Source organism: Symphodus melops (genome assembly GCF_947650265.1).
Source record: "Symphodus melops genome assembly, chromosome: 19".
Lineage (NCBI taxonomy): Eukaryota > Metazoa > Chordata > Actinopteri > Labriformes > Labridae > Symphodus > Symphodus melops.
Genome location: NC_136709.1, coordinates 18,185,272 through 18,211,291, shown reverse-complemented (window position 1 = coordinate 18,211,291; position 26,020 = coordinate 18,185,272). Strand labels below are relative to the sequence as shown.

The 26,020-nt window shown below is 42.1% G+C and overlaps 1 protein-coding gene across 2 annotated transcripts; it reads left to right on the top strand.

Moving 5' to 3' along the window:
* Nucleotides 1-13,374: 13,374 nt before the first annotated feature.
* zfp36l1a (zinc finger protein 36, C3H type-like 1a) lies at nucleotides 13,375-18,020 on the top strand. 2 transcript variants are annotated; one of them, XM_079370300.1, is made up of 2 exons: nucleotides 13,375-13,624; nucleotides 14,773-18,020. In XM_079370300.1, exons 1-2 carry the CDS (start codon nucleotides 13,574-13,576, stop codon nucleotides 15,835-15,837), a joined length of 1,116 nt encoding a protein of 371 aa, XP_079226426.1. In that variant the 5' UTR covers nucleotides 13,375-13,573; the 3' UTR covers nucleotides 15,838-18,020. The 2 variants fall into 2 exon arrangements, with proteins under 2 accessions (XP_079226426.1, XP_079226425.1); XM_079370299.1 differs by having other exon boundaries at nucleotides 13,376-13,624; nucleotides 14,770-18,020.
* The last annotated feature ends 8,000 nt before the right edge of the window (nucleotides 18,021-26,020 follow it).

Sequence of the window (26,020 nt, the reverse complement as noted above, 5' to 3'; positions counted from 1 at the left end):
CTAATCCAGTCCTACCTTTAACTGCCTTAATGCATGCAAACATGCAGGTCTGACTATTGAACAAAAACACACCGATTCTTTTCACGCACATTTTCTTAGAAGACACAGCTCTTAAACCTGATGACACACAAAGAGGAATTAAATTACTGTCATGAAATCTCTACAAACTTCATCTTATTGCCTCCCCCCCCCCTCCCTCCCCTTCTTTAAACTTTTTTTTTTTTTTCCCAAAACCCAGTACTCCCACTCATTCCCTCCTCCCCCTCCTCTTATGGGTCCACTCACTGACAGCTGGCTCTGATTATGGCTGTGAAAAATGGGGCAGTCACGCCAACAATCCCCCCCTCCAGCATTCCTACAGCATGACTCCGCACTTTCTCCCTACACTGGAGCAGGGCCGGTCTCTGCCTCCCTCCCTCCCTTGCATCCCCTTCTGCTTCTCTCTGTCTTTCTTCAGCTGTCTTTATGTCTTTTTTCTCTTGTTGTTTTTCCATTTCAATACTGTCTACCAGCAGAGAGAAAGAGGTAAAGTTTATGCAAGCAGCTGTTTGTTTGAGAGGATTTGTGTCCCACGGTAATGGATGTTTAAAAAAGGAGCTGGATTGAGTGTAAGAGGACAAAAAAAACAAAACACAAAAACTGAATGGGAGATTATGTTTAAATCAGCCATACAAAGATAGATGGAGGAGATATTGAAGCAGCAGTTGACAGCTTCTTCACATATGAGGCACAATTTGGGAGAAGAAAAAAAAAAAACCCCGACCCTGCACAAAAGCAAACACACTCAATCACCGACTCGCGTTTTGACGTTTATGGTACATTATATGACTACATAATGATTACAGCATGTCCGCAGGCACATTGTTTTGGCAGATATTTCCATACATGCATATTTATTTGTCCGGTCTGAAAAAGACAAAAGCAACTCTGTTCAAATTTACACATAAACATTGAATTCTCGTTGGGTTTTGTCTCAGGATTTGGCTCTGTTGAAGTAATTCAGACCATAAGCCGCAGTTATAGCACATCTGTCCACACCTGCGCTGGCCTGCCAAACTTTTCACCTTAGTTGCTTCCACACTCTTTGAAACACTGGAAACTAGGGAACTTGCCCAGAATTCACAACAGAATCTTGACGCCATTAAAGTTAAAGTAGTTGGCTGGAAATGTGTTTTCCTCATTAGGAAATGATCAGGGGATTAATAGACAGGGTTTCGCACTCACAGTGTTAAAGCTGCATTAAATAGTGTACCAAAACATCCAATGAAAAATATCTGCACAGCACTGAATTGACTGCAAAGATGCATTAGATTGCCTACGAAGCAGATTCATCTGTGGTTGCATAAGTTAACTTAGTATTACGTGTCTTGTCTTTTAGCGCAGTGTTTGTTTAGCACATAGCGAAGTACGAAGACAGATATTGAATCCAGGTCAGTCCTTTGTTCAAAGCTGTATTGTTCTATTACAATAAAATGTGAGTTTAAACTCTGCTCTGTTGATCCACGCCTCACCTTGTTGTAGAGGTTGTTCTAGCGTATTGTTTCAACAGTTCCAATGAAGTCTGAGCAGATAAATTTTTTGATAACACGTTTGTCCAAGATGATGACGAGACTTGAAAAGAATCCCATGACTCACTCTGCACTTGGTTGAACACACTAAAGTGGATAGCTTTCTCGTTAGCTAGCTAGCAAGTAGATGTCGGTCATCACTGTGTTTCTTTGTGGAAGTTCGAAAAACACTTCCATTGGCTCCTTGTTAAATAATTGTTTGCCCTAGCTTCCTGCTTTTAGAGGGGGAACTTTTTTTTTTTTGGAACATTAAGCTTGCTTTGTGTAAAAGGCCAGTTTATAAAATGTACTGTATGGTCTTCTATTTACAGAAGTTATAGCCTGTATCTTCAAAAATTTCCAATTCTACAGATTCACCTGAAGAAAGTTTTTCTATTGCTGTTATTACCTTGAACCTGGTCTTTGAACCCTTCCTATTTTTTGCATTAAAGCTAGCTGTGTTTTAGATTCAAGCTAGGAGTAAAAAGTGATGATAGTATTTCCAAAGAGGCTGATTTAACATCCCTGTGCTGGCAGTGGTTTTCCTACACTCTCCTTCATCTGAAATACCTCTGTAATCTCTGTTTGCCCGTCTATTAGGGTGGAGAGGGTTGTTACAGTGAGCGCTCCAGAGGCTGACAGATGCCTTGTGTCAGGTTGCATAAACAAGATGGAACACTTTCATCCATCATGCTGCTGAACAAACTGGGAGCTTTAGGCCCTCTTATCCGGCTCAAGGCATCTTGTTGAAGCACAGACATTTTTAGGGCGCCGACCTTAATATTACCTCAGAGGCGATAAATCATGAGTGAATAGATAGCTCTACAAATACACACTTTTAACATCTCTCTTTGACTTCTCTGGAACATTATAAAGTTGACAGTCTTTATCCTCTCACTGCGTCAAAGTATTATTTATGGGGAAAATTTTTAAAAGCGGAATTTTTTTTTTAATCGACATCAATGAGATCTAAAAGCTTGTCAACTGAAGAACTGATTTCCTGTGTGTGGGGACAGTCAAGCAAAAACACAACAAAGTCAAGACGCGGTACTAAAATGTCAACCTTTATCGCCGGGTTTGATATTAGTCTAATGGTTCCGATATTAGTCTTAATGTCGCATTTTCAAAAATAAGCGTGAAATTGTGCGTCATCATGCAATATGAGGAGGTTTATGGGGAGGTTGAGACATTTTTCGAGGGTATTTCAATCGAGCACCCATCTCATGTGGTGAGTCATGCAGCGAGAAATGTTACCCACAGTGGAAGCTCCACTACTGTACTCTATCAAGCTCCAACGTCCCACGTCAGCCCTGCACTTCACACCTTCTGACTAGTTTCCATTTAGTCTCGTTTCACAAAGTCGACTCCGTGGACTGTGATAAAGCTCTATTGTTTGGACTTTTGGTGGACGATCAAAGCGGGTCAAGTTGAACTCCCTGGGTGCCTTGAAACAGCTGCACAGACAAAGTTCAAATTTTAAGAAATAAAAAGGTGAATGATTGGGGTTTAACATATTAAACACAAGCATTCCCTACAGGGAAAGAGCTCATGTGGGACTGATTCCATCATTCCCCGAATAATATCTTTGATTGAACTGGATTGGAGCGTTGGGGTCCAACGATCTGATCGAGAGTCTCATGTAGAATTTGACTTTCATTCTTTAAGTGTACTTGAAGACATAGACCGGCATAAAAGCAACGAAAGTGTATTTTTCTCCCCATTTGGAAATCAGATTTGAAAGAGAAAGCATAATAAGCTAATGTTGTTACTTACAAACTTTCAACTTCTAGTGCAAAACCTGCAGTGTGTTTTATTAATCTTGGATCAAACTTAGACATACTGTAGCTTGTGCAACACATTTTAGAACTCTATACTTTGATGCATGTGAATGTGTGGAAAAGTACTTAAATGTCTTTATTACGATAAGGAAAGTTAAAAATGAGGACAGCAGTTTAATAGTGAACATACAGTTCCCATCCAGCAGAAATTGGACTGTTCTTGTCTCTGACTGTAGAGTTGGAGGGCTTTCACGCAGCAAACACTGTTAACAGACAGTTGGAAGCATTCAATGAGGAGAAAGGGGGACTGTATGGGTGTATGTTGGCAGCTGTTTTGGCGTACAGTCGTACTGGTAATGGTGTAAAGGTGGGGGGCTGGCGGCTTGGGATTTTTGGTAAAAGTGCCGTTATTTACGAGTCGGGTGGGCTAAGGGGGACAATAAACTTTCAATTCTGGGAAAGTCATTCCATTTTACTAGACTTTGTAGAACCTATGAGAGTGCAAGAAAAGAAAAAAAAGGACGACAAACCAGAAAGTATTTAACAAGCGCAAGAAGTGTTTCCATATTCAGCTGTCACACAACCCAGCAATAATGTCGGTTCTTTCCTGGGGTGACAGTGCTGCCATTTGGGCCTGATGTGACACTAATTGTGCTTACGGGAAACATACACAAGCAGTGCTGTGTATGTTTCTAAGTGCATGCTAATGACATCAAACCACTCACAAAAGCTCCAACCAAACTCGATGCATAATTCATGCTCGGGCTCGTTAAAGTGTCATATCACAAAGGGAAAACTTGCTGACACACGTGTTTTTTGGTGGAGATACAATAAACATTTTCCTTGACAAGTCATTTAGTCGAAAAATAAGCTTTACGATCGAAAATGAGGCCGATGGAGACGAGTATCTGAGTGTCGATATGTAGACATAACCCAGCATCAGCGTGGAGAAAATTTAATTTGGTTCTAATAATTGTTGAAGAAGTAGCTTTTGTGCTGGAAAACTAATCCACCTCGAAGTTCTTATAGCTCAAAAATGGAGTAATTGACTTGTCAGTAGGGGAGTTGTCAGCTATGAAGCCGTAGGTGCTTCCAGACAGGCAATTGGACCCCTGTGTGGTTTACGGCTAGAGGGACAATCCCCATTGTCCTGTTGGATACAAGTGGCTGGAACCCAGGAACTGTTCTGGACTGGATGTTGGGCCCTGGCAGCAGAAAATTACAGCTTTGGGCCAGGAAAAGTCAACCAAATGGGCTGATTCTTCTCATTCAGCCCAGAGGAGTCCTCACAGCTGCACTTCCTTTCATTGCCAGGGAAGAAGACGGTCTGAAAGAGGCCGAGGAGAAAGAGAGGCGGAGTGGGTAACAGTTGGGGGCATTTGGACTGGACCAGCCTCAAAGACTTGGAGGGTTGTTTTTCTTTACAGCTAAAGAAATGAAAGAAAAAAAAGAAGCAGCTTAGAATCCTCTTGGGCATCAAACTCTATTTTGGGGCTTGTTTGGGCGGTGGGCAATCATACAAAATCCCTCCGAGTTGTTTTCTTTGAGTGATTGGGGTTGCTTTTGCAAAAATTACAATCAAAGAGGTAAGATGCGTTCTGGCTCCAGTAAGAACATTTGTCTATGTTCCTTTGAGGAAATCACTCTGCCATAAAGGTTCCTTGATCTTTATCCACATAGCTTTGGTTTTGCTCATTTCCTCCTCATTTTCCATTAAAGTTAGAACGGAGAAACTTCACAAGCTCTCGGGAGTCTCTGGGAGTCAAAGAAGGTCACGGAGAATAAAAAGAGCAGACATTACAAGGATTTTTTTTTTTTTTTTCTCAGGACAAGGCGCAGGTTAAGAGATGAAAAATCTGCTGCTGAGGGTTAAACACCTGTAGTTTCAAAGACCATAAATTTAAACGCACAGAGTTCAAACACCTTCAGCTTTTCTGGAGCTATACAACCTGCTATTTCTTAAGAAGACACATGCAGTCATCCAGCGTTTAAGTTTGCAGCACAGACTATATATTAACATGGACATAGTCTCAGTGACATAACCCACTGGTTTCCTAAGCAGACTTTTGAAGTCCATTAGTGAGGATCACCATATTGGAAATGTAGCTCAGATTAGCTTGGAGCTGAGGAGGGCCCTAAGCCTCCAAACAAACAGCTACAACGCACCACTCAGAACAGTCACACCCCTTAATATGAAAACTCTCAATCTTCATCAGAGCTAAGATCAGTTAAAAAAAATAAAAACAACAACAAACATTCGGTATGTGCCAAGTGAGAATTAGGCGAGTCAAACCAAATTGCGTCGTCTAACCAGGCTGTGAACATGTTTACATCTGCTGTAAAAAAGGGGCATTTTTGAACAAGAGTGCATCTTCAGGGGCTTTTGCAGCAAGCATCGGCTGGACGCTCAAAGATGTGCAGTTTTTAGTAGTTTTAGTTTTAGGGTTTTTTTGCACTTGTACTGCGCATTGACGTAGAAACCATCACCTAATTAATCGCATATGCTACAAATAATAACACAACATATCACAAGCACAGTGCAGAGACAGAACTAACTGATAGAAAACAAAACAAAACCAATGTGCCAATGCTTTAAGTTGTGTTTGTGTTTTTGCAGCACATTCCTTTAGGCTGCATTTGTGTTGCCAATTTGAAAATGTGTATCTCAACAAGCCTGTATTTAATTCTCATAGGCTTTTCTTTTTTAGTTTAGTTTTTTTGCTTTCCAATATGTGTTTTTCTACTTGTGTTTCTTAAAATTGCCATTGAGCTCTCATGGCCCTTGTCAAAACGCATGAACAAGAAGTTTACTACCCATGAGTAAAGACGTTCAGGAAAACAAATCACAAACTGTGCAACAAAACAGATGATCCTACAGTGGTGTGTTCATCAAGTAGTCTGCAGATAGTTATGATTTGTAGCATTCTTTTGGCAGGCACTAAAAAAAGGTCCAAATTAGAACTGCAGTAACAATAAACCCAAAGTGTTTCACAATAAACCATCACATCTACAACGAGACATCTGCATATGCGCTGTGGGTCGACTGAGGACGGCTCACAAACAGCTCATCCCCTTCGAACAGCTCTTAATCGTTTCATCAAAACCACACTCCCATAAATTCACACACCATCAAAAGCTCTTTTCCAAAGTCTCCTTTACGTTCGCTGAGCTGTTGTCAAACACAAACTGAAAGCGAGTCAGACGTTTGTCCCATTTACAGCATCTGGAGGAATATCGATAACCAGAGAGATAACATGTCCAATTCAATAAATCTACGTGTGAGAAAAGTGGGCGGAGTAACATGGGTGGTTGGTTTTTCTGTATTGTCCAGAGCTGGACACATGGACTGTGTAATTCTAGTCCATGAGTGACCACACAGGGCCGGTTGTGAGGTCTAGGAGTGCTGTAGAATGGAGACAGATGGAACAGGGGAAGGATTTTTTTCTGGCGAGAGAATGCTTTCCACTGTTTCCAGTCTATACAAAGCCCATTGATTTTTTGTCCTGTGTTGAGTGAGGAGCTAAAGGAATATCTCATTTCAGCGTCCGCCGCATGGTCATGACACCTGGACCAGGGTCAGGTCTGTCTGGTCCCTAGCGAAAGGCACGCTGAGCCCAGGGGAGAACGGGACTGAGCAACAAGCAGCAGATTCTCCTCCACGTCCCGAAGCCTTTCTCTCCTGAATGTGTCTGCACCAAGCGGCAGTCTCGGAGGCTGAGGAATAAAGTCAATGCAAAAGTGCCAAAACCTGCAGTACCCCGAGTGGCCACTTGAAGCTGGCTCCAAAAGTGAGTCAATCAATATCAGTCCCAATGATGATGTTTTAGCTGGTTATGAAACATATTGATGCTTCATTATGACTAGCAAACCACACCAGGAAGAGAAGTGACTATTTCTGTAGACAGAAATGTCCACATTTCCGCAAAATGTCTGAAGATTGTCCGGATCTGTTTTGTTTTTTAATATCTGATGAAGATAGACTTCTGTACCTGTTTATACACAAAGTGTTTCAGCTTGCTCATTTCTGTGAAGACACAGAGCAAGAGTGATGTGATGAGTAGCACTGATCACCTGTCATTTAGCCTTACAAATATGTTTGTTCTGCAAGAACCACAGATAGAAAATGATTCTGGCAACTATCCCAGTTGCCGGCTTATGAATTAGCAAAGTGCACAGACCGTTAGCCTCTCAATCACACAAAAACCACCTGATGGTTTAAGTGTGGTCACTTCTGGCTCAAGAAAAACAACATGGTGCGGGTCAAAATGCAGAACTTAGGGCCTCAGAATGACAGTGGACAAACCAGCGTGTGACGTTGCGGTGGCACACGCATCATCTGCCATGTCTGCGGTCATTGTTTCTCCTCTGTCACTTGATGGCTTTGACCTTTGCGTCTTCCTTTGCGACCCCTCATGTGCCAGTGGAAAACCAAACTCTCCCTTCCCATGAGCCCTCTGGACAGACAGAGATTGTTCCTCAGGAAACAACAGGTCAGGAAGTCAGAAGAGGAAGCCGGGCCATTTTTTCGTTCTAAATACGACCCTCCTCTAGAGACCGGGTGTCAGCAGAGAATCGGACAGTAAATCTCTTTTAAATGCTGACCCCCCCCCCCCCCCCCCTCATAATTGTTGTTTTGTTGCTATTCTCGCGACCTTGCTGTTAACCAAAACATCATCGTTCTATTTCACTTCCAACTGGCGCTGACGAGGCCCAGAAACTTTCATTTCCAACACTGTTTGTTTTGAACTCTGATTGTAATGATATGACGTGTCAAAGCAATTTCCAACTGATGCCGCATCCCACCCAGTGTGAGACGGAGGGCAGTGGAAGTGAGTGGATGGGCATGTTTGGAGCGATTCATGGGAACAACATGAGCAAGAACAGCTGGTGGTTAGCCACTAACAATGCTGCGGCTACTCTTATGGACAATTAATCGCCGCTAGCTCTTATTTTCCTCCCTCTTTCTCCCTCTTTCTCTGAGGCTAGTTTCACCCCGAGAGATGACCACAGTCCTCCCATATGTATTTGGCAGACATACCATGAGACATGAAAGCAGGCAATCATGGCGTTCTGGCTGTCAGATCTTGTACGGAGAAGAACCGGATCGCATTAAAATGGGATGTTGGGAAGAGGAGAATGTATACAGAGACTAAACCCACGTAACTGCAGTAAACGTAGGCTGAGAAATGACAACATGTTCGACAAATCAAACTTGGTTAGCTCAAAGTTGGCTCTTTTTGGACTGCTGATTGCTCAACAATCAGCAGGCTGATTAGCTGTCCTGTCAGTGTTTTTAAAAAAAAAAAAAAACGACTCACATGTTGGGAGAAAATGGGAAGTTAAAGCAGTGTTAAGTAATCTATGGCTTTTAATAGGAGTTGAAACATCACTGACAGTCATAAATCATGCTTTCAGAGGTGAAACACTCAACAACCATTTTTAGTTTCTTGGGCTCAACTTGATCATTCCCATTTGATCCAACCTTGTATTTATATCGTACAATCAACACTTCATTTATTTAACATCATTCAAAGTTTATTCCTCACAAACATTCATGTAAAGCTGAATGTTTATGTATTAAACTGTCTGTTCAAACAATCACTCACTACCAACTATCACTCAACAGAACCGTAAACTGTATCTGTGAACATCTTTTAAAAAACGTTTCCTTTTGTATCTCAGGTTTCGTTGTCCTGCATATAGATATCTTACGTGCTTTGCGGGGATGTACAGCATTTCATGTCTATGTTTTACATATTGCTGTCATGCTGAGTGTCCTATATGTGTCCTGCTGAGTGTACGATGTGCTGCTCTGTTTGTCTCAAGTGTGTCCTGCAGACAAAGAGTCACATCCCTGTTTAACAAAGGATTTTTATTCGACATCACAGTGCCTCACACTTTCAGTTTAGACTGTCTTTCCACATTTCAAACTTTTTTTTTGTCACCAGGACAGTCAACTTTTTTTTCATTTTTTAACCCTCCCCAGACTTTGTGCTGCCATTGTCAGGCAGAATTGCCAACATGACGTGTTCTTATGTGACAAGGTTATTGTTTAGGGCACTGACTACATAGAGATGTGTTTTCACATTTTGCATAGTAATTGAAAAAAAAAACTGATTTAAATATATTAATATGTACTTGTGACATGTTGTATGAACACATAAGCTGCTGTGGTGTGACAGGTAAGGGGCATCTTGTTGCCAAGAAGTGACAAAAATCAAGATTAAATCATGTACGGTATTATGAATGTTTCCCTTTAATGAAATCATCTTGTTGTGGAATTTACAAGATGCGCAAAATTAAAGTTCTAGCAAAGAGGTGATGTTCCACTGACAGCTGCTTGAATTGAAAGTGCCTGTGTGCCTGTGTGTGTGTGTGTGTGTGTGTGTGTGTGCCTGTGTGTGTGTGTGTGGGTCGATTTCTTCCATAACAGACACTTCATCTGGGGAACAGAATTAATACGAATCATAAATGCCAGCATGTGGAAAACAGCTCAGTCACTTTCTGAAGAGCTCTATCAATACCCGGAATAAACAGTGGTGTATCGGCCACTAACATATTCTTCTTCGTCAAGGCGTCTTTTAATGTGTGGTCACGCTGAATAAGATGTGGTGCAGCACGGGTTGAACTTGCCGCACAACCAGTCTGAGCATTCGTGTTCGGTGGCTGAAAAGTCTCTTTGCTTCATAAAGGGTTAGTAAGTAAGTGTGTCAGTGGAAAGGACTGATTACACAACACACAGACTTGTGCTGAGTGTTCATTCACACTCAAAGCCACACGCGGGAAGAGTTGTGTTTGAGTATACCGACTTGCTCGCCTAATCTTAGAAATTCTCACTCTGATTAGCTACATTTATGCTTTAGGCAAACATGTAGACGCTTCAAATACTGCAAAGAGGGAGAGGTGTAAATAAGAAGAGAAGAAGGAGAACGAAGAAAGAAGAACTCTGCCGTCTATTGGCCGTGAGGAGGAACTACAGCAAACTGTTGCTTTAAGAGGCAGTCAACTTCCAATTTGTTGTGTTTTCTGCTCCTTCTTTCATCTCCTGTTCAGTTAGATAAAGATTTAACATCCATTAAATGTTATCAGTGACCTCAAGCCTCATCCCAAATACTCCCTTCTAAGTAGGAGGGGGTCAGAGTCGACAGCACAGGAGGTAGAAATCAAATCTGAGGAGTGACTGACTGCAGCTCCAGCAGAGGCTGATAGGAGATACAAGCCTTGACCCCGAGGAGCACAAATCCTCAGAAATCAACTCGGCTCTGTCGACAGGGAGAGAAAAAATCCTGCCTGAAGGCTGAGATATGGATTGTTCCTTTTGTGTCTTTTACTTTGAAAGTCAGTGAGGGGACAGGAAAACCTCATAAATATTATATCCTTCAAATTTTAACAAGCTTTGATGGAACCCGAATAAAAAAAAACATTCAAAGTTGAAGCAATCTGTCCAAAACAATTGAAAGAATCAATTTGTCACCCAGCACAAAAACACTGGGTCGCTATGCATGCGGTGTTGGTTGGCCAAAACAAGACTTTAACAAACATAATTTGGGGCTTTTTAGGAGAGCATTTCTGATATCCGACATACCAGATATATGATGACCAAACGTTGTAGCTTGTTTCATCCAGCACTTTAAAGTAGTGCTGTAAAATGTTGTACTCTTCTGCACAGTCTGGCCTTCACCTTGAAGTGCCACCTGATTCTATTCAGGGACTTTATTTAAACCATTTCTACTTAATCAGCTCGAAGAGAAGTTCTTGTTGAGGCACTATAGATGCAGTCAAATTAAAACCTGAATTTGACATATGCAGGATGAATTAAGATGTGTTCCGCTTGTGTGAAGTGAAAAGGCAGAAAAATTGCCAAACCATTTTCTTAAAATAATTTTGCAACTTTACTTCGAGTCCAGTAAAATCCCCAGAATCAAAGTGTGGATACAACAAACACCACCTTCACCATATGCGAGGCATTGTGTCAACCTTTTGCCAGGAGTTGTTGACTGTCTGTGTGTTTAAAACAGGAACACATTAGACACTATCCCCTGAGAGAGCAGCCTTCTTCTTCTTCTTATTATTATTTTTGTGGTTCTTTATTTTGTAAGGAAACAGGTGCCTCCTCGTCCTGAACCTGGAAGGATAAGCCAATCTCACAACATCAGGCAGCCATGATGATGCATCTGAGAGTATTCAAGTAAACAACTGTAGAGTAAAAAAAAAAAAAAAAAAGCTTCTGAGGCCAAGGTCCAGGTCAAGAAACAAGACATTTCCACCACAGTCGCTGGCTTTGTTCTGGAAGTTTTGACCTTGCAGAGTTCAAACTGTACGCTTATCTGTTTGCATTTACTGTACTGAAATAAACCCTCTGTGAGACATATTGCCAGTTCTTTAGGTCACTTCGCACCCTCTATAGGTTGTTTCATGTTTCTGAGTCTCCTCCCACTCTCCTGCTGTATACCAATCGATGTGATCCACTTAATCAATGAGTGACAGGGCCTTTGAACTGCAGACGTGATTTCCAGTAAGTCTGTCATCCCACCCTGTCGTCTGCGAAAACACTCTGGGGAGGGGGGGGAGATTACTCCACGGAGGCCTGGCTCGTAAAACTCTTTTTTTATGTTAAAACACGCACACACCCGGGTCCAGATAAAAAGTCAGGGATTGTATGAAGCCTTGAAGCATCTCTTTCTTCCTATGAAGTTCTTCCTAAAGGTAAGGACATACAGTAATCTTTGAGAGAACTGTCTGCTGTGTTCAAACACTGTATACTTTTCTAGCTTTCAGTGCAAAAACAACAACTTCCCCAGGCCTCCTCCACAGCTGAGACAAAGCTCTCCACCCCCTGTGTGGCTTCTGTGTAGGCAAAGAAGAGGAAGGGAAAGGGGAATGTTTTGCCTCTCTTTCTCAGTCTTTATCCCCCCCCCCCCCCCTCCCCTCCTCTCTTCCCTCACCTCCCCAGGGCAGCTCTGTGTAGTAATAAACGTCCCCCATAAATCTCCCCCTCACGCCATCCTCCCCTCCTCCACCTCCAACTTTTTTTTTTGTTGTTAACAGCTCCTTTTCTTTTCTCGTTATGCCTTTCTTTTCCTCTAATGCAACCCAACCCTGACATTGACTCTGCACATGGCCGATGGCTGCTCTGTCATGGATTCAAAGAGTGTGTGTGTGTGTGTGGATGGGGGGGGAGACGATGGACCACAATAGACTTGTATAGGTTTCACTCTGTGCAGCTATGGGCTCTTTTCTATGTGGCTGTCATTGTGACGAGCTGTGGTTAAATCTGGTGAGGTCACTCATGTATCACATTGATCTCCTTCACCTGATGGAATGACACATCCAGGCACATATTCAGCACAGCACGGGGCAGAGTTCAACCTGCTGTCATAGGAACTGTAAGATGAGAGAGAGAGAGAGAGGGAGAGGGAGAGGGAGAGGGAGAAGTGTAACAGGGTCTGTGGTCGGGAAAGAGTTAAAAGCCCTGGCTGCTTGAATTCACCGGAAAGTCCCACAAGTGACGTTACAGTACAGCAATTAAGAGTAAATTTAATTACAGAGTAGTGGATGGTAGCTGAAACCCTGAGGATAGTGCACTACCTCCCAGTAAACAACTTGAAAATGTTTAAGTACCAGACCTCATGGCAAAAAACAAACAAGGAAATTAAGCCTTAGCCATATTTAACATAAAACTCTTTATTTCATTGGGAACATTATTTATGGACTATAAATGTACTTTTACATGGTAAAAAAAAAAAGTCCAACCTGATTTTTTTTAAAACATGATTGTTTTAAAAAGTGACTTTTCATGTATAATCCAAAGTGTTTACTTTCCTTAGAAAAATAAACCTGCTTTCTGTGAAGAGGGAAGATATAAAACTGTAGTTATTTTTCCTTAAAGTTGTAATTTTTTTTGTGTGTTTAACTTCTGTAACCGTGTGTGCAACAGTGCATTAATGTCAAACAAACTCACAAACCACTGCAAGTTTGTCCTCCCCAGAAGAGGAAGACTAAAGAAAAAAAAAAAAACTTGAACTGAAAGTTGACGCCCAGTGCTGCAGGCTCCTCCTGCAAAAGGATTATAAAGCAAATGTCGGGGCTGGGTGCAGGGCAGAGGGGGAGTTCTGCTGGGTCAAAAAATACACAGGAGCTGCAAATCAGAAACTCAGCAGACCTGCGCAACTTTCTAACAAGCACAGTTTTTGTTTTTTTTTTGTTTTTAATTTACTGCTTTTTGAGTTGAATCTGGTCGCTGCAAAGATGACCACAGCCGTGGTGTCGCCTTTCTTCGACTTCGAAGTGATCAACAAGGTAGCTTTTCTAAACTTTTCTGCTCTTTTCTCTCTCTCTCTCTCCTTGTTAGCCTGTTTAGCTGCAGGTCACTGTGGAGGAATGAGGAGCTGCATGCCCGAGGCCCTCTCTGCTTCTGTTTAGTCTCCTGTTTTGGTGTTTTTTTGTTTTTGTTTGGCTGTTTTTTGTTTGGTTTTTTTAAACGTGTTTGCTCTTTTTTTTTTTGTGCCCGCCGTTTCCTTGTTTAAACGCTGTCATCGGCGTTATTTATGTTTAACTGAGCTATGCAAAGAAAGCGTGCTGAAGTCTGACGCTCATTTTACTTTAAACAAAACTCTGCAACTGTTTTTTTTTACATATTCAACAAGTCCCGCCAAGATATTTAAGCTTTGCTGTCTCCGCACAGTTTGCACCGTCTGCTGTGTTTCTTTTAAATGAGTTTTTGCTGTTTTGCGCCACTTTTAATACTCTGCACAAAGCAGCCACATGCTCGCTAATCATTGACAAGGTTTATCTTGCTTTAACCTACTGTAGCTCCCATAAAACTTCTCCCGTGGTTCATGGGGGTTTTAACCAGAACATTTTTATTTTTTTTGGGTGGGGGGAAAGTTGTTTTCTAAAAGTGGTCAAGTTTACTCCACTGCGTCCTTTTTTTCGTTTGCACATATTGAGACTGATTTCTCCTAAAACAGCGCCTTTCCCCTCTCACTGTGCATTTGTAATTTTTTTTTATCTTTATGTAAATCAGTTACTAGCCGGCCATCTCATCGAGCCTGGAAGTGTATTGAAAAGCAGACCAGTTTTTTTCTCTCTCTCTTGTAATGCAACAGGATGCGTCGCCACTTTTAATTATCTTTCAAATGATGCAGCCTCTTTTTGTAGCCACTGTAGCAGCCCTGTGGCCTCTTCATGTGCTGCTGCTGCTCCATTTACTAAACAGGCACACATTCCTCACCGGGGCAACTTGCCAAACCAGCTGCTGTTCTATAGGCCTGTATCCGCTTATGTAGTCGGAGCCAAGAGGAACACAGTCATGCAAGAGGGAGGCTGTGGATCTCTTTCTATGTGGCCTAACAGATTTTATGTAAAAGAGCCACACTGCCTGTCAGTTTTTAACACAGTAGGAGGATATTTTTTTCTGATGGTGTCTATTCTTTGTGTTTCAGCAGAACAACAAATTGCTCAGCTACAACAACAACCTGGGTGCACCCCATCCAATGTCTCTTCCTTGCACTGGCACCAATGTGCCCCTCTCCAGCCCCACCGGAGCCCTGCTGGACAGGAAGGCGGTGGGGTCTCCCTCAGTTGGAGGTGTGTACCAGCGGCGTCACTCTGTCAGCAGCACAAAGTTCAGCCAGAACCAGTTTCTGAACAGCCTAAAGGCAGCGGACCACTCCTCACTCATCTCAGGGGTTGGCAATGTCAGCAACAACAAGGAGATCCGCCTGCGAGACCGCTCCTTCTCAGAGACGGGCGAGAGGCTCCTCAACAAGTGCCTGGGCCCAGCCAGTCCCACCGGCAGCAACAGCCAGGTGAACTCCAGTCGCTACAAGACGGAGCTGTGCAGGCCCTTCGAGGAGAATGGCTCCTGCAAGTACGGAGACAAATGCCAGTTTGCTCACGGAATCCATGAACTGCGCAGCCTGAGCCGCCACCCCAAGTACAAAACTGAGCTGTGCCGCACCTTCCACACCATCGGATTCTGTCCCTACGGGCCTCGCTGCCATTTCATCCACAATGCCGAGGAGCGCCGTGGACCCCCCCAGTCCTCCTCTCTTAACTCTTCCAACAAGATGGAGAGGCCTCGACTGCAGCACAGCTACAGCTTCGCGGGCTTCTCTAGCTCAGCCGGGCTCAGAGACAGCCCCACCTCCGTCACCCCTCCACCCATGTTCTTCCCTGATGAGGTCCCTGACTGGCCCAGCAGTAACCCCTTCACCTATTCCAGCCAGGAGCTGGCCAACCTGTTTGGGCCCAGCCTCAATGGTGGTCCTGTAGGCACAGAGCTCAACACCCCTGCACCTCCTTCTCCGACAAGCACACCTTACTTTTTCAGACCCATGTTGGAGTCCCCTCAGATGTTCGAGTCTCCATCCAGCCCTCCTGACTCGTTGTCAGACCAGGAGGGCTACCAGAGCAGCTCTGGAGGCAGCCTGAGCGGCTCGGAGTCCCCCACGCTGGACACCACCCGCCGCCTTCCAATCTTCAGCCGCCTCTCCATCTCTGATGATTAAACCCGCACGCTTCCACCAGTGACTTTTAGTTCGATGACACAAAGAGAACACGGCACTCCCCTCTACCTCTGCCCCTTTCGAATCCTCCCTGTCCTTCCTCACACAAGATGCCATGTTAGCTCCTGGTTAGCTTTGTGAGGATGTAGTCACTTAAGGGAACTCTGTCAACTCAAATTATCATTTCACCCCTGCCTACCCGCACAGCCAGTTGAAACACCTGCCATGTGTCATAGTGCCAAAAAGGAGAGGAAATTGAACAATATACATCATGAGAACAAGAATTGACTGTTTTGCCATGTGCCACTTGTTATTTTTTTCTTCTTCATTTGTTCTTGAATGTGTAGCAGCACAAGTGGCCTTGGAAAGGGGAGTGCATTGCACTAGCCCCCCCCCCCCCCCTCCCTCTTTCTCCCTTCCTCCCTGATGATACCACTTCCCCTGAGCTAGCTAGAGGGTGCTCACTAACGTAACTGTAGATCTACAGCAGCCGTTTTTACAGACTGAGTTCTGACAAAGGAAAAAATAAAAAATAAAGACCCTGAAAAGATATGAATAGTTTTAAAAAATAAAGTGCCTGGGGACGGTTTCTGCATGTGTTTAGGGTGAATGGACTACTGTTTGTTTCTGGTTCTTTCTCATTTGCCCTCCACCCCCCCCCCACCACCCCCCCTTGTCACAGTTCTTCTCAAGCCTTGTCTTATATAATTGTGGACTGGGTGAGTCTGCAGGAAGGACTTTGAACTGGAAGTTGGTCATGTTCCCCCTCTTCATGAGTTTTTCTCCTCCTGTTGCTGGTCACTGGCTCTTTTTTTTTTTCTTTTTTTTGGGAAGGAAGTCTTAATATCAAACTGATTATTAAACCTGTAAGACTTTGTCCTGCCTCTCACCCCCTGCCTCCCCCCCTTTATCCTCGCCGATCCGGGGATTTCCAGCATTCCCATGGTGCAGTTGTACATCCTGCGACTTGATGAGATCGGATCTCCAAGCTATCTTACTTTACTTCTTCCCCACTTTAGAACATGCTCCGAGGAGCACTCTGTACTCATTACATCCCTTTTTTTGCTTCTTTATTTGATAATTATTTTTTATTAATGTTATTATTACGGTTATTATTGTTTGAAAAAACTTTCCAGACGAAGGTTTGCTTGTCACTGCTTATTTAACTTATCAGAACATATTTATTGGTGATCATATGCATTTTTTGTTAATTTTGTTTTGTATTTATCTGGATAATGAACAATAGAATATATTTTCTTTTATGTTAAATTATGATCTTCCATATTAATCTAAAGATTGTGAAGACGTTTTTGTCAGTTTTCCTTTTTTTTCACAGTTTAATATATTGTACTTCAATGACTTTTGTTCTGCAACTACACTTTGTCAAAATGAAACTTAATTTAAAGCAAAAAAAAAATGCAAAAAAGACCTTTTGCGTTTTGATTATTTATTGTACGTTTTTTCCTTACTCCCTCTTATTGGACTGCAATTCCATCTAAACAAGACATGCTTGTATTCATTCCAGATGTCCCCCCCCCCTCTTCCCCTCACATCTTAAAAATAACCTGACAGTAACAGTAGCTAACTGTTATTCCATTAAGTAAACTCTTGGGTTGACGGTGGACGTTAAGGGGTGCTAATGGGCCTCTCTCATCACTGGTTTAGGAGACTGTCCACGTCGGAAGACTGGTTTGTGTTAAAAAGGCTTCTCTTCTTTGGGTTCTGTTCTTACACTCAGTCTATTACAAGCAATAGCTGTGACCAAATAGGTTGGGGAAAGTTTTTGTTTCCCTTTTTAAAATTGGATTGGATGCTTGATGCACTTGCTTGGCCCCGCCCTCTGCCCTCCCCTCTTGACCATTGGAAGTGCCTCGTTGAATACATTCCAGGTAGCTAAGGCTTCTCTGCCTTTTATATTTGATAATGGAGGACAAATAATTTTTTAAAGAAAGTCACATGTTCTGTGTTGCCTTCACTTTTTTTTTTGTTTTGTTTTGTTTGGAAGAGGTGAGCAGATTTTGACACAAAGAAAGTAAAACAGTTGAATGTATTTTTTCAGCCATGGTTTTTTTCACTACAGTAATTTCTGTGAGTTTATATGAAAACCTGTTTTTTTTTTTCTCTCTCTTTTGTAAGTATTGATTGCAGTTAAGTCAATAAACCCCGTATTTTTTGGAAAAGTTAAACTGTGTGATGAGTTTTGTACGACGGGACATCACGCCTTTTTTTTCTGTCCGAAATGATTCCGATGCTTGATGCTGTTACTGTACATATGTCTTTAAATTGTCTCCCTATTAAACTTGATAATGAATTTAAGCATAAACTGCCTCATATAAACCTTCATATAGCTGCTTACAGCTCTCACTTTGACGCTAACACATGGATGGCATTTATTTAAATTCATATTTGCACAACACAGGCCTTCAGGGAATTAAGGCACGTGTGGCAGAGCTTAAACAATCAGACTGAGGAACTCCCTGTAAATCCAGAGTGATATTCAGCACGTGAAAAAAAAACCATGAAGTTTACTATGGTGTTAATGTGATCTTTTGATAGTTGTGTGTGTGCGCCCCTGAGTACAGTGAAAACAGGAACTGATATGAGCTTATTCAGCATATTTTGGATTATGACAGTTTGCTCGAGTGTAAACACAAATTTTAAAATCAGGGTAAAATCTCAAACTCACAGCTCAAATCTCCCATTTCAACTTAACTGTTCAACTTTTTGAACTCCTACATGTAAAGACGTGACATTTGTTTCCAAATGTTTATAATGCAATGCTGTAAATGGTATAACAGCGCTGCCTGTACCTCAGCGTAATGCAGAAGTGAAGGGAGTTTCAGCGTGATGGCAGGTGATTGGTGAACTGCACAGAGAGCAGTCAGGGGGATTGACCTGGGGATGATCAAACTCTGTATTGAGCAGGTTTGGTTATGCAAAGACAAAACACTCCTGATTTCAGCAGAAATATTGATCAAGGGAGGCTGTGCCCGTAATTTCCAAGAATAAAAAAAGTGTGATTTGCCGAGGTTATCAGCTGATCAATGATCCTAAGGTTACATGGGAGCTGATCGATAAGTTTGAGCGGATGTGTCTGGAAAGTGTGGATAACATAAGAGTCACAGATCGGTCGGCCAATAGGATTGTTAGAATATACAGCACGGTTTATTTTTACATTGATAAATAAATGTCGACAATCCGGGGTTGCACCATTAACATAAGCAGCGTGGTATTTCATTTCAACGAAAACACACTGCAGCTTCCCCTTGGTTCACTCCACTCAACATCAACACTGCTTCTGCATTTGCTCGCTCTATGAACACTTCCGTCTGTCCCTGTTTATGTACTCTCGGATTGCAAAAAGGAGCCGGAACAGGAACTCCCTTTCCTTCGTACATACAATGGTGGGTGCTGACCCGTTACAGCTGACCCGTGGAGGCCCTCTTGTTGCTTTTTTTCCAGCGAACTTGGGCCTAGAAGATCCTTGTCTTCTTCCTTCACTCCCACTTAACTCCCAGCCCTTATCACTGAACAAACTGCCCGCCCGCCTGCCTGCTCAGAGGCTGAATTTACTTTATGTTTGACTTCTTTTATCTTTCTGCGTACCAGGATAAATAAGCTAGGAAACATGCTACCAACTGTTGCTTTGAATGTTTACAAATCTTAAAAGCAGAGCGAGTGAAAAATCCCAAAGCTGGAGAACTATTACCGCTCACTGAGTCCATATGAAACAGTGATGCAACAGCATGTTTTGAATTAAAGTTAAGTACAAATCCAGAAACAAAAAACAGGGCCTTATTTATGTGGTTCACGTTTCACCCGAGCAAAGAGCACGGATGGATGTTTTGGGGTCAAGGAGACCGCAGTTCCTCCTTAACAGTTTAAAAACATACTTAACATCGTTTTATCACCTTTTGAATTTATGAATGTTATGAGAAGTTCTTATAAACATGACTGGTTTTAAAAGTCTGCTACAGAGAAAGCTTTTGTTCAGGGACTCCAGCTATAAAATATGGGTTAGACCTCAAACATCAGTAACATCCATTTAAGGGCCAACATACAGTACATTTTTGTGTTTGTATGACATTTTGGCAAACAGAATGGTTGGCTTGTTCATGCATATATAACATATGCAAACTGAAATATTTTGCTTTGTAGTGCAAAAGTGATGCATGTGTTCTCGTTTGAGGAAACACCAGGAATCTGAAAACACTAAGTTTGAATGAGGACAGACGAGAAGAAAAAACATCGAAGAAAGCACTTGCACATCTTATCCCAGGTGAATGTGAGACGTGTGCTGCAACTTCTGAAAAGATCTGCATGCAGTGAGAGGGACATGAAAGAGGGCTGCTTCCTGTTTGTGTGGCGTGTGCATAGAGGCACCTTGAGATGAAGCACCAGGAAGTGGGTTTGTGTAGCTCCGGCAGCAGGTCTGAGGGCGATGCAGGGAGGAGGTCGCCTGCCCTTTCATATTTGTCAAAAAAGAAAGAAAAAAATTCCATTACTTCATCACGTTTTTACAGCAGCTTACTTTCCAATATGTACTCTCCAGTTTGTGGTTTATTCATCACTTCCTGCATAACAGGATAATGCAGGTGTGAACCCGATCGTCATTCACCTTTAACCCGCACGGTTAAGCAAGAGAATGTGGCGGCACGTATACTTTGTAATTGTGTTATCAGACGCAGCTTTACCTTTTTGTTTGAGAAAGAGGTGAGCAAACAGTGCTGGATGTGCTAACTGTGCTATTTCCCTTATCTGCACTTCCAGCTGAGAGCAAGTAAGTTGCAACCCTCTGTGTTTAAACATACGCATGTGTCTGTGTCGCTGCAGTATGACAGGTGATGTGAGAGGGGTAATTAATCACCAAACAAGGGCTGAGGTCAACACTGAGTGATGAGGTTAGGTGAGAGGCTATTCAGAGGCCGCTTTGTCTGGAGAAATCAGAGCGAGCACGTTTGACCTCCTTTTGACGCACATACCAGGGCTCACAACCCTGGGTAAGAAACGTCAACCTAAGAAGAACTTTTAAAAACAATGGAGGGATTAGCGGTTCCTCTTTAGAGACAAAATGAGCATCGTTCACTGTGAAACGTAAGTGCATTTTTCTGTCAACGTACGATGAGAAGACGGATACCATTCTCATCTTCGTTTGATAGCAACTTGTTAGCATAGCTTAATTTACTGCAACGTGATTTGTTTAGATGATCGATGTGAAATTGGCCTATAATTGTTACAAACTTGACTTTATGGAAGACAAAGGGCTTTGGGAAGTCACTGCTTCCTGCCTGGGAATAATGTAGCACACAGCACACCAACAGAGGTGTTCAAGTCTTTTTTTCTATGTATAGTATGTATATGTATAATTTAAATACTCGTCTGTGCAAAATGTGTGTATTCTAAAAGTCTGAACGGGTGTATTAATGCTAAACATACAACCGTTTCTTTTGGATGTGTCATTTAGTAAATGAAGTTTTTACTCCAAATTAAAGGCTTTTTACCCCTCAACAAACACACTGAATGAAGAAGAAAGTGCATCCCATAATACTACAAAGAAGTCTGAAGAATCTATGTTTTTGTTGTCCTGGACCACACACGCAGACGTGTGTAGTAATAACGACACATTTACTTTGAAGAAAACAAACTGCTGAGTCAAATGTTGAGCTGTGACGAATCAACGAAAACAACGACAAAGAAGGGCTCATTATTGACGTTCTCCTTGATTTACGATTTTTCTAGATTACAGCCACATGATCACTGCGCAGGTAAAGATTCGGTGTCTCACCATCAACAAGACAAGTATCTTTCCTAGTGACTGGACCTTTGACCTCACTGTTACAGGACAAAAACTCGAAAGTACACTTTCATCTTCTCTGCCTTTTATTTCTGCTTTGTGTTGGATTCATCCATGGCATCAGAGTTGGGATTTTGGGGAGTTATAGTTTTGTTTTGCCGTATATTGAAATTCTTCACTTAATTATGGGGACTTGTTTTATAATTTGTGTTAACAAGAGGCCTACTCATCCCGTCCCTAATCCCTTCCTGACTATTATCAGCCTGTATATACTCCACTATTTGGGAAGTCTTTCCTTTGAATACAAAACAGCACAGATTACTGAGTTGGAAAAGAGAAAGGAGAATACCTATCTTTTCAAATCCTATGATCTCAAAATATTGTATTGTAGTTGTGGTGTGCAGTAGTTGTGTCATTATCTGGATAGTCCTATTTTGAACCTCACAATTTCCCCGTCATGCATGTTTCTGGGTAATAAATGTATTTTTTTAATTAAATCATTGATCATGAAACGTTACCATTAGCTTCAGGCCTCGCAGTTAGCATTTCAGAAACCACTTTGCTTTTATCTCTGCATTTGTAATACTTTGCTTCACAGTCATGCCGTTTTTTTCTGCTGCCTGCAGCAAATGGTAGGCTTTATCTTTTTAGGTCTCTATATGTGTCACAGTGAGACTGATTGCAGATCAACAAAGACAACAGTCACAACCACTCCCTGATCCTGTGGGTTTAACCCAGGCACTCCACAGCCCTATTATCTATGCGACTGAGACTATGACACACTGCTTACCGGGTAATGACCATTAGCCCTGCCAGGATCCAGTGTCACATGTGCTTTTCTCCCCCCCCTGGGCTAAGTGGCAACCCTTGACCTGGAAAAGAAAGACAGAAAAAACACATATGTGTTGAGCAGAGGAGCAGAGAGTTGAGGAGGCTTCCGAGGAGAACATCGGTGATGGCCGTCTGACAGGTTGTGGAAACACACCCTTCCACTCCTTAGTGTGGCAGAAAAACAAACACAGAGCCACTAAACTCTCGCTGAGCTCCACGCTAATGGACAAGCGATGACTTTTTCCCAACAAAACCCATTGGCCCGATGGAAACAGAACCCAAAGACTGGCCAATGGGAAAGGCCGTCCCAAACCTGACACTGTTGTGCTTTGGGTTTCTGGTCCACTGGGCCGTGTGAGTCATTCTCTAGAGTGCTGAACCACTTAAGTCTTCCTGTCTCATGACTCCCTACATCATGGCCCGATGGGAGGAAAGTGACCACCATTAGCAAAACACCACCTGCTCTGTATTTTCACTTTTTCCTGCTCTTATTCTGAACATCAGCAGCGTAAAACACCTAGGATATATTTTTGCTGTAGTTGTACCAAGATTTCTATTTCTTATAATAACATCAAACAGATTAAAGTTACAGAAGAGATCAAAAATTAGTCAGACAGGTTGTAAACAAACCGATAGTTGAGCAGGAATACAACACATCTAGTAGCGACCCTGAACGAACAGTAAACACAAAGAGTCACGGAAACTTATTCATGCAAGTTGAGCTGGTTATTCACATTTCATTTGAAAAGGTGCAAGGAAATTCAAAAACAGCAGAAGCAAAAGCAAAAGAAGATATGTCTGCAAACTTTATTATATCAGATTTGGACCAAGGCACTGAACCGTGCAAAAACTAAAAACATCATGTTTCCTTCCTACGGTGTCAGTTTGGTTTTGTTTTGCAGCATCTGCTTCCTCTGGTTGCAGCTGTGCTAAAACCGTCTTTCTCACTTCGTTTAGGAACTTTCCAGTTCTTCAATATTTCAATACTGATTTATTTCATATCAGCTTGACACACACACTCCTAGAAACAAACATTCTTACGCCCCAAACTTGCCCACAAATATGCACTGGACCATGATGGACCACTAGAGTTGACTAACCAGCTGCTCTGACTCACTCAAGCCTTTTAGAGGTATAAGCAGACAGAAAGATGACATCAGTGATAGCTTTACAGGAAGTCCTTGCTCCGTCTTGTACCGAGGCCAAGTCTGAGCTATGCACAGATGAACATCGTGTACCTGGGAGCTAACCTCAAATGCAGTCACATGATGTGTGGTGGAATTTAAATATAAAAGAAAGGTGATAAAGAACAAGCTACTTTGAGGCCACAAACATTGTAAAGAAAAAAGACACTAAAATCTTAAATGACCGACAAAGAAAGAGGAGAGATAATGAGACGAAGAGGATGACTGGACTCAAGTCACCCTTCTGCTAATGTAACCATGGTTGTATCACTTTCTTGTTTGATTTGTAAACAAGGCCTAGATATCTGGCCTTGGGAGGTTAGGGAATAGTTAAAAGTGAACTCTGTATCTCTCTCTCTCTTTCTCTGTGTGTGTATATTTCACAATGATCTGCTGGCTGAGGCTCAGAGAGACGCAGATAAGAACTGACTGTGAGAAACCACAGATCTCACACCCACTCACTAAGAAAAAGCATACACACACACACACACACACACACACACACACACACCGGCATACAAACAGAAACGCACTCAGGAACATGCTCATTCACACAAATATACAAGGTAGACGTCTGAACACATGGGGCAGAGTAGTCTGGAAAGGCAGATTTAGCAGTTGACATTGTGTTCCCTCAGGGACGTATGTGGGGCTCCTTCATGATTGAGGAATTTAGCTGTAAAAACACAACACGGATTGTTTGGAAGTGTGTGACTGCTGCTCAGATTTCTCAAGGCAAATCTTCCATCGAGATAAGGCCCGTCCTGAAAACCTGTCCTACGCTCACCCTCGAGCCCCACCTGCTAACCTGCTGAGACTTGCACTGGCACAGAAAGGCAGGAAAAAAAGGATTAGATCCTATAACTTCACACAAAGGCCTTTAGTAATGGTGGTGTCAAAGTATTACAAAACCAACAACCACAAACATGGTGTGATGTTTCCATTTGAGACTTTTTGTAAACTTTATCAGATGATGATAGACTGTTGAATGAAATTAGGAAGAATAAAATTGGACCTGAGCTGTGAATCGGCTCAAAAGTTGTACATTTGGGACATTAAGTCAGTCTTTCAACCACAAAAATGTTGTCTCTCGACCTTCATGGACATTAAAATGAAACATTATCCATCTTATAATTAAAAAAGGTGAACACATTTGCAATAAGTAGACTATTGTTTAGTTTTACTGCCACAGCACGTATTTGTCTCGTTTCTAATATTGATATTAACTAATAGAAGCTAATATTAGGCCTATAGTATATTTAAATGGATTTAGCTTCATTAAAGCCTGACTCGATCTGATAGGGTAGCTAATTTATGAAGGCTAATGATAGCCTTTGCTAATTTTAGATATAGCAGCACCTGTGATTAGCAACTAAATGTTTTCACTAAAATAAAATAAAAATCCACAAAATTAATGAATGAAGTTAGTAGGTAGTATTTGTCAGTCCTTGTTGGTGGTATTTATAACTAATTAAGCTTTTAAAGGAAAATACTAAAATGCCGTTTACAACACTGCAAAGAGAAAATGTATTAGCGAGTGATTATGAATTATGAGTATGCCGCAAGGATGGGGATTTCTATTTGAGATTTTATATTATCATTTGATATTTTTACTTACCCAACCAGTCAGAAAGGTATTTGAGTTTGAAGAACACAAGAAAATACTTGCACTGCCTCGGCAGTGACTAGGCCTATACGCAGTAAAAAAAACAATAAATTCATTCTCAGAAGGGGATTCATCTGGGTTTTCCGCTCCCCAAGTCAGGCTTTATTGTTAGCGGACACTGGGAATAATAGGCGAGAAAGGGGAACATGATGTGTAAGAGCATTCTGGGGCCCAGAGGAAGGCCACAGCACAATGCGAGGCGAAGGAGACCGCGATAAATCACAACCCTAACTGATTCCCCACCTGTGTCCGCTGTCTTCCGAGAAATACACAGTCACACAAACATCAGGCCTGCTCTGGAAAACCACCATAATGACCATACTTAAGACACACTAACAGAAATAAGAAGTTTTGGATACTAAATGTAGGCAATGTGTAGAACAAAGTACCCCTTTAAGGCACAAATTGTTGCTTTGGCATTGGATTTTGGTATGACGTTCCACAGTGGCGCACACAGCTGTACAAATTCATGCTTTGCACACACGCGATCAAACAACACAGCCATTAATTTAATGAGAATGCTTTCAACAATTTCCAGTTTTTAGTCTTAAAAGGGCATTGTGGTTGCAAAAAACCGAATGCCTGAAGTAAATTTACTTCATCCATAAACTTTCATGATATTAACAGTAAGACAGTGCCTTCCAGATTAACAGTTTTCCCAGTAAAAGGACTCTAGTGTTTCTGAAAGCCATGCATCAACTTGCATGTTTA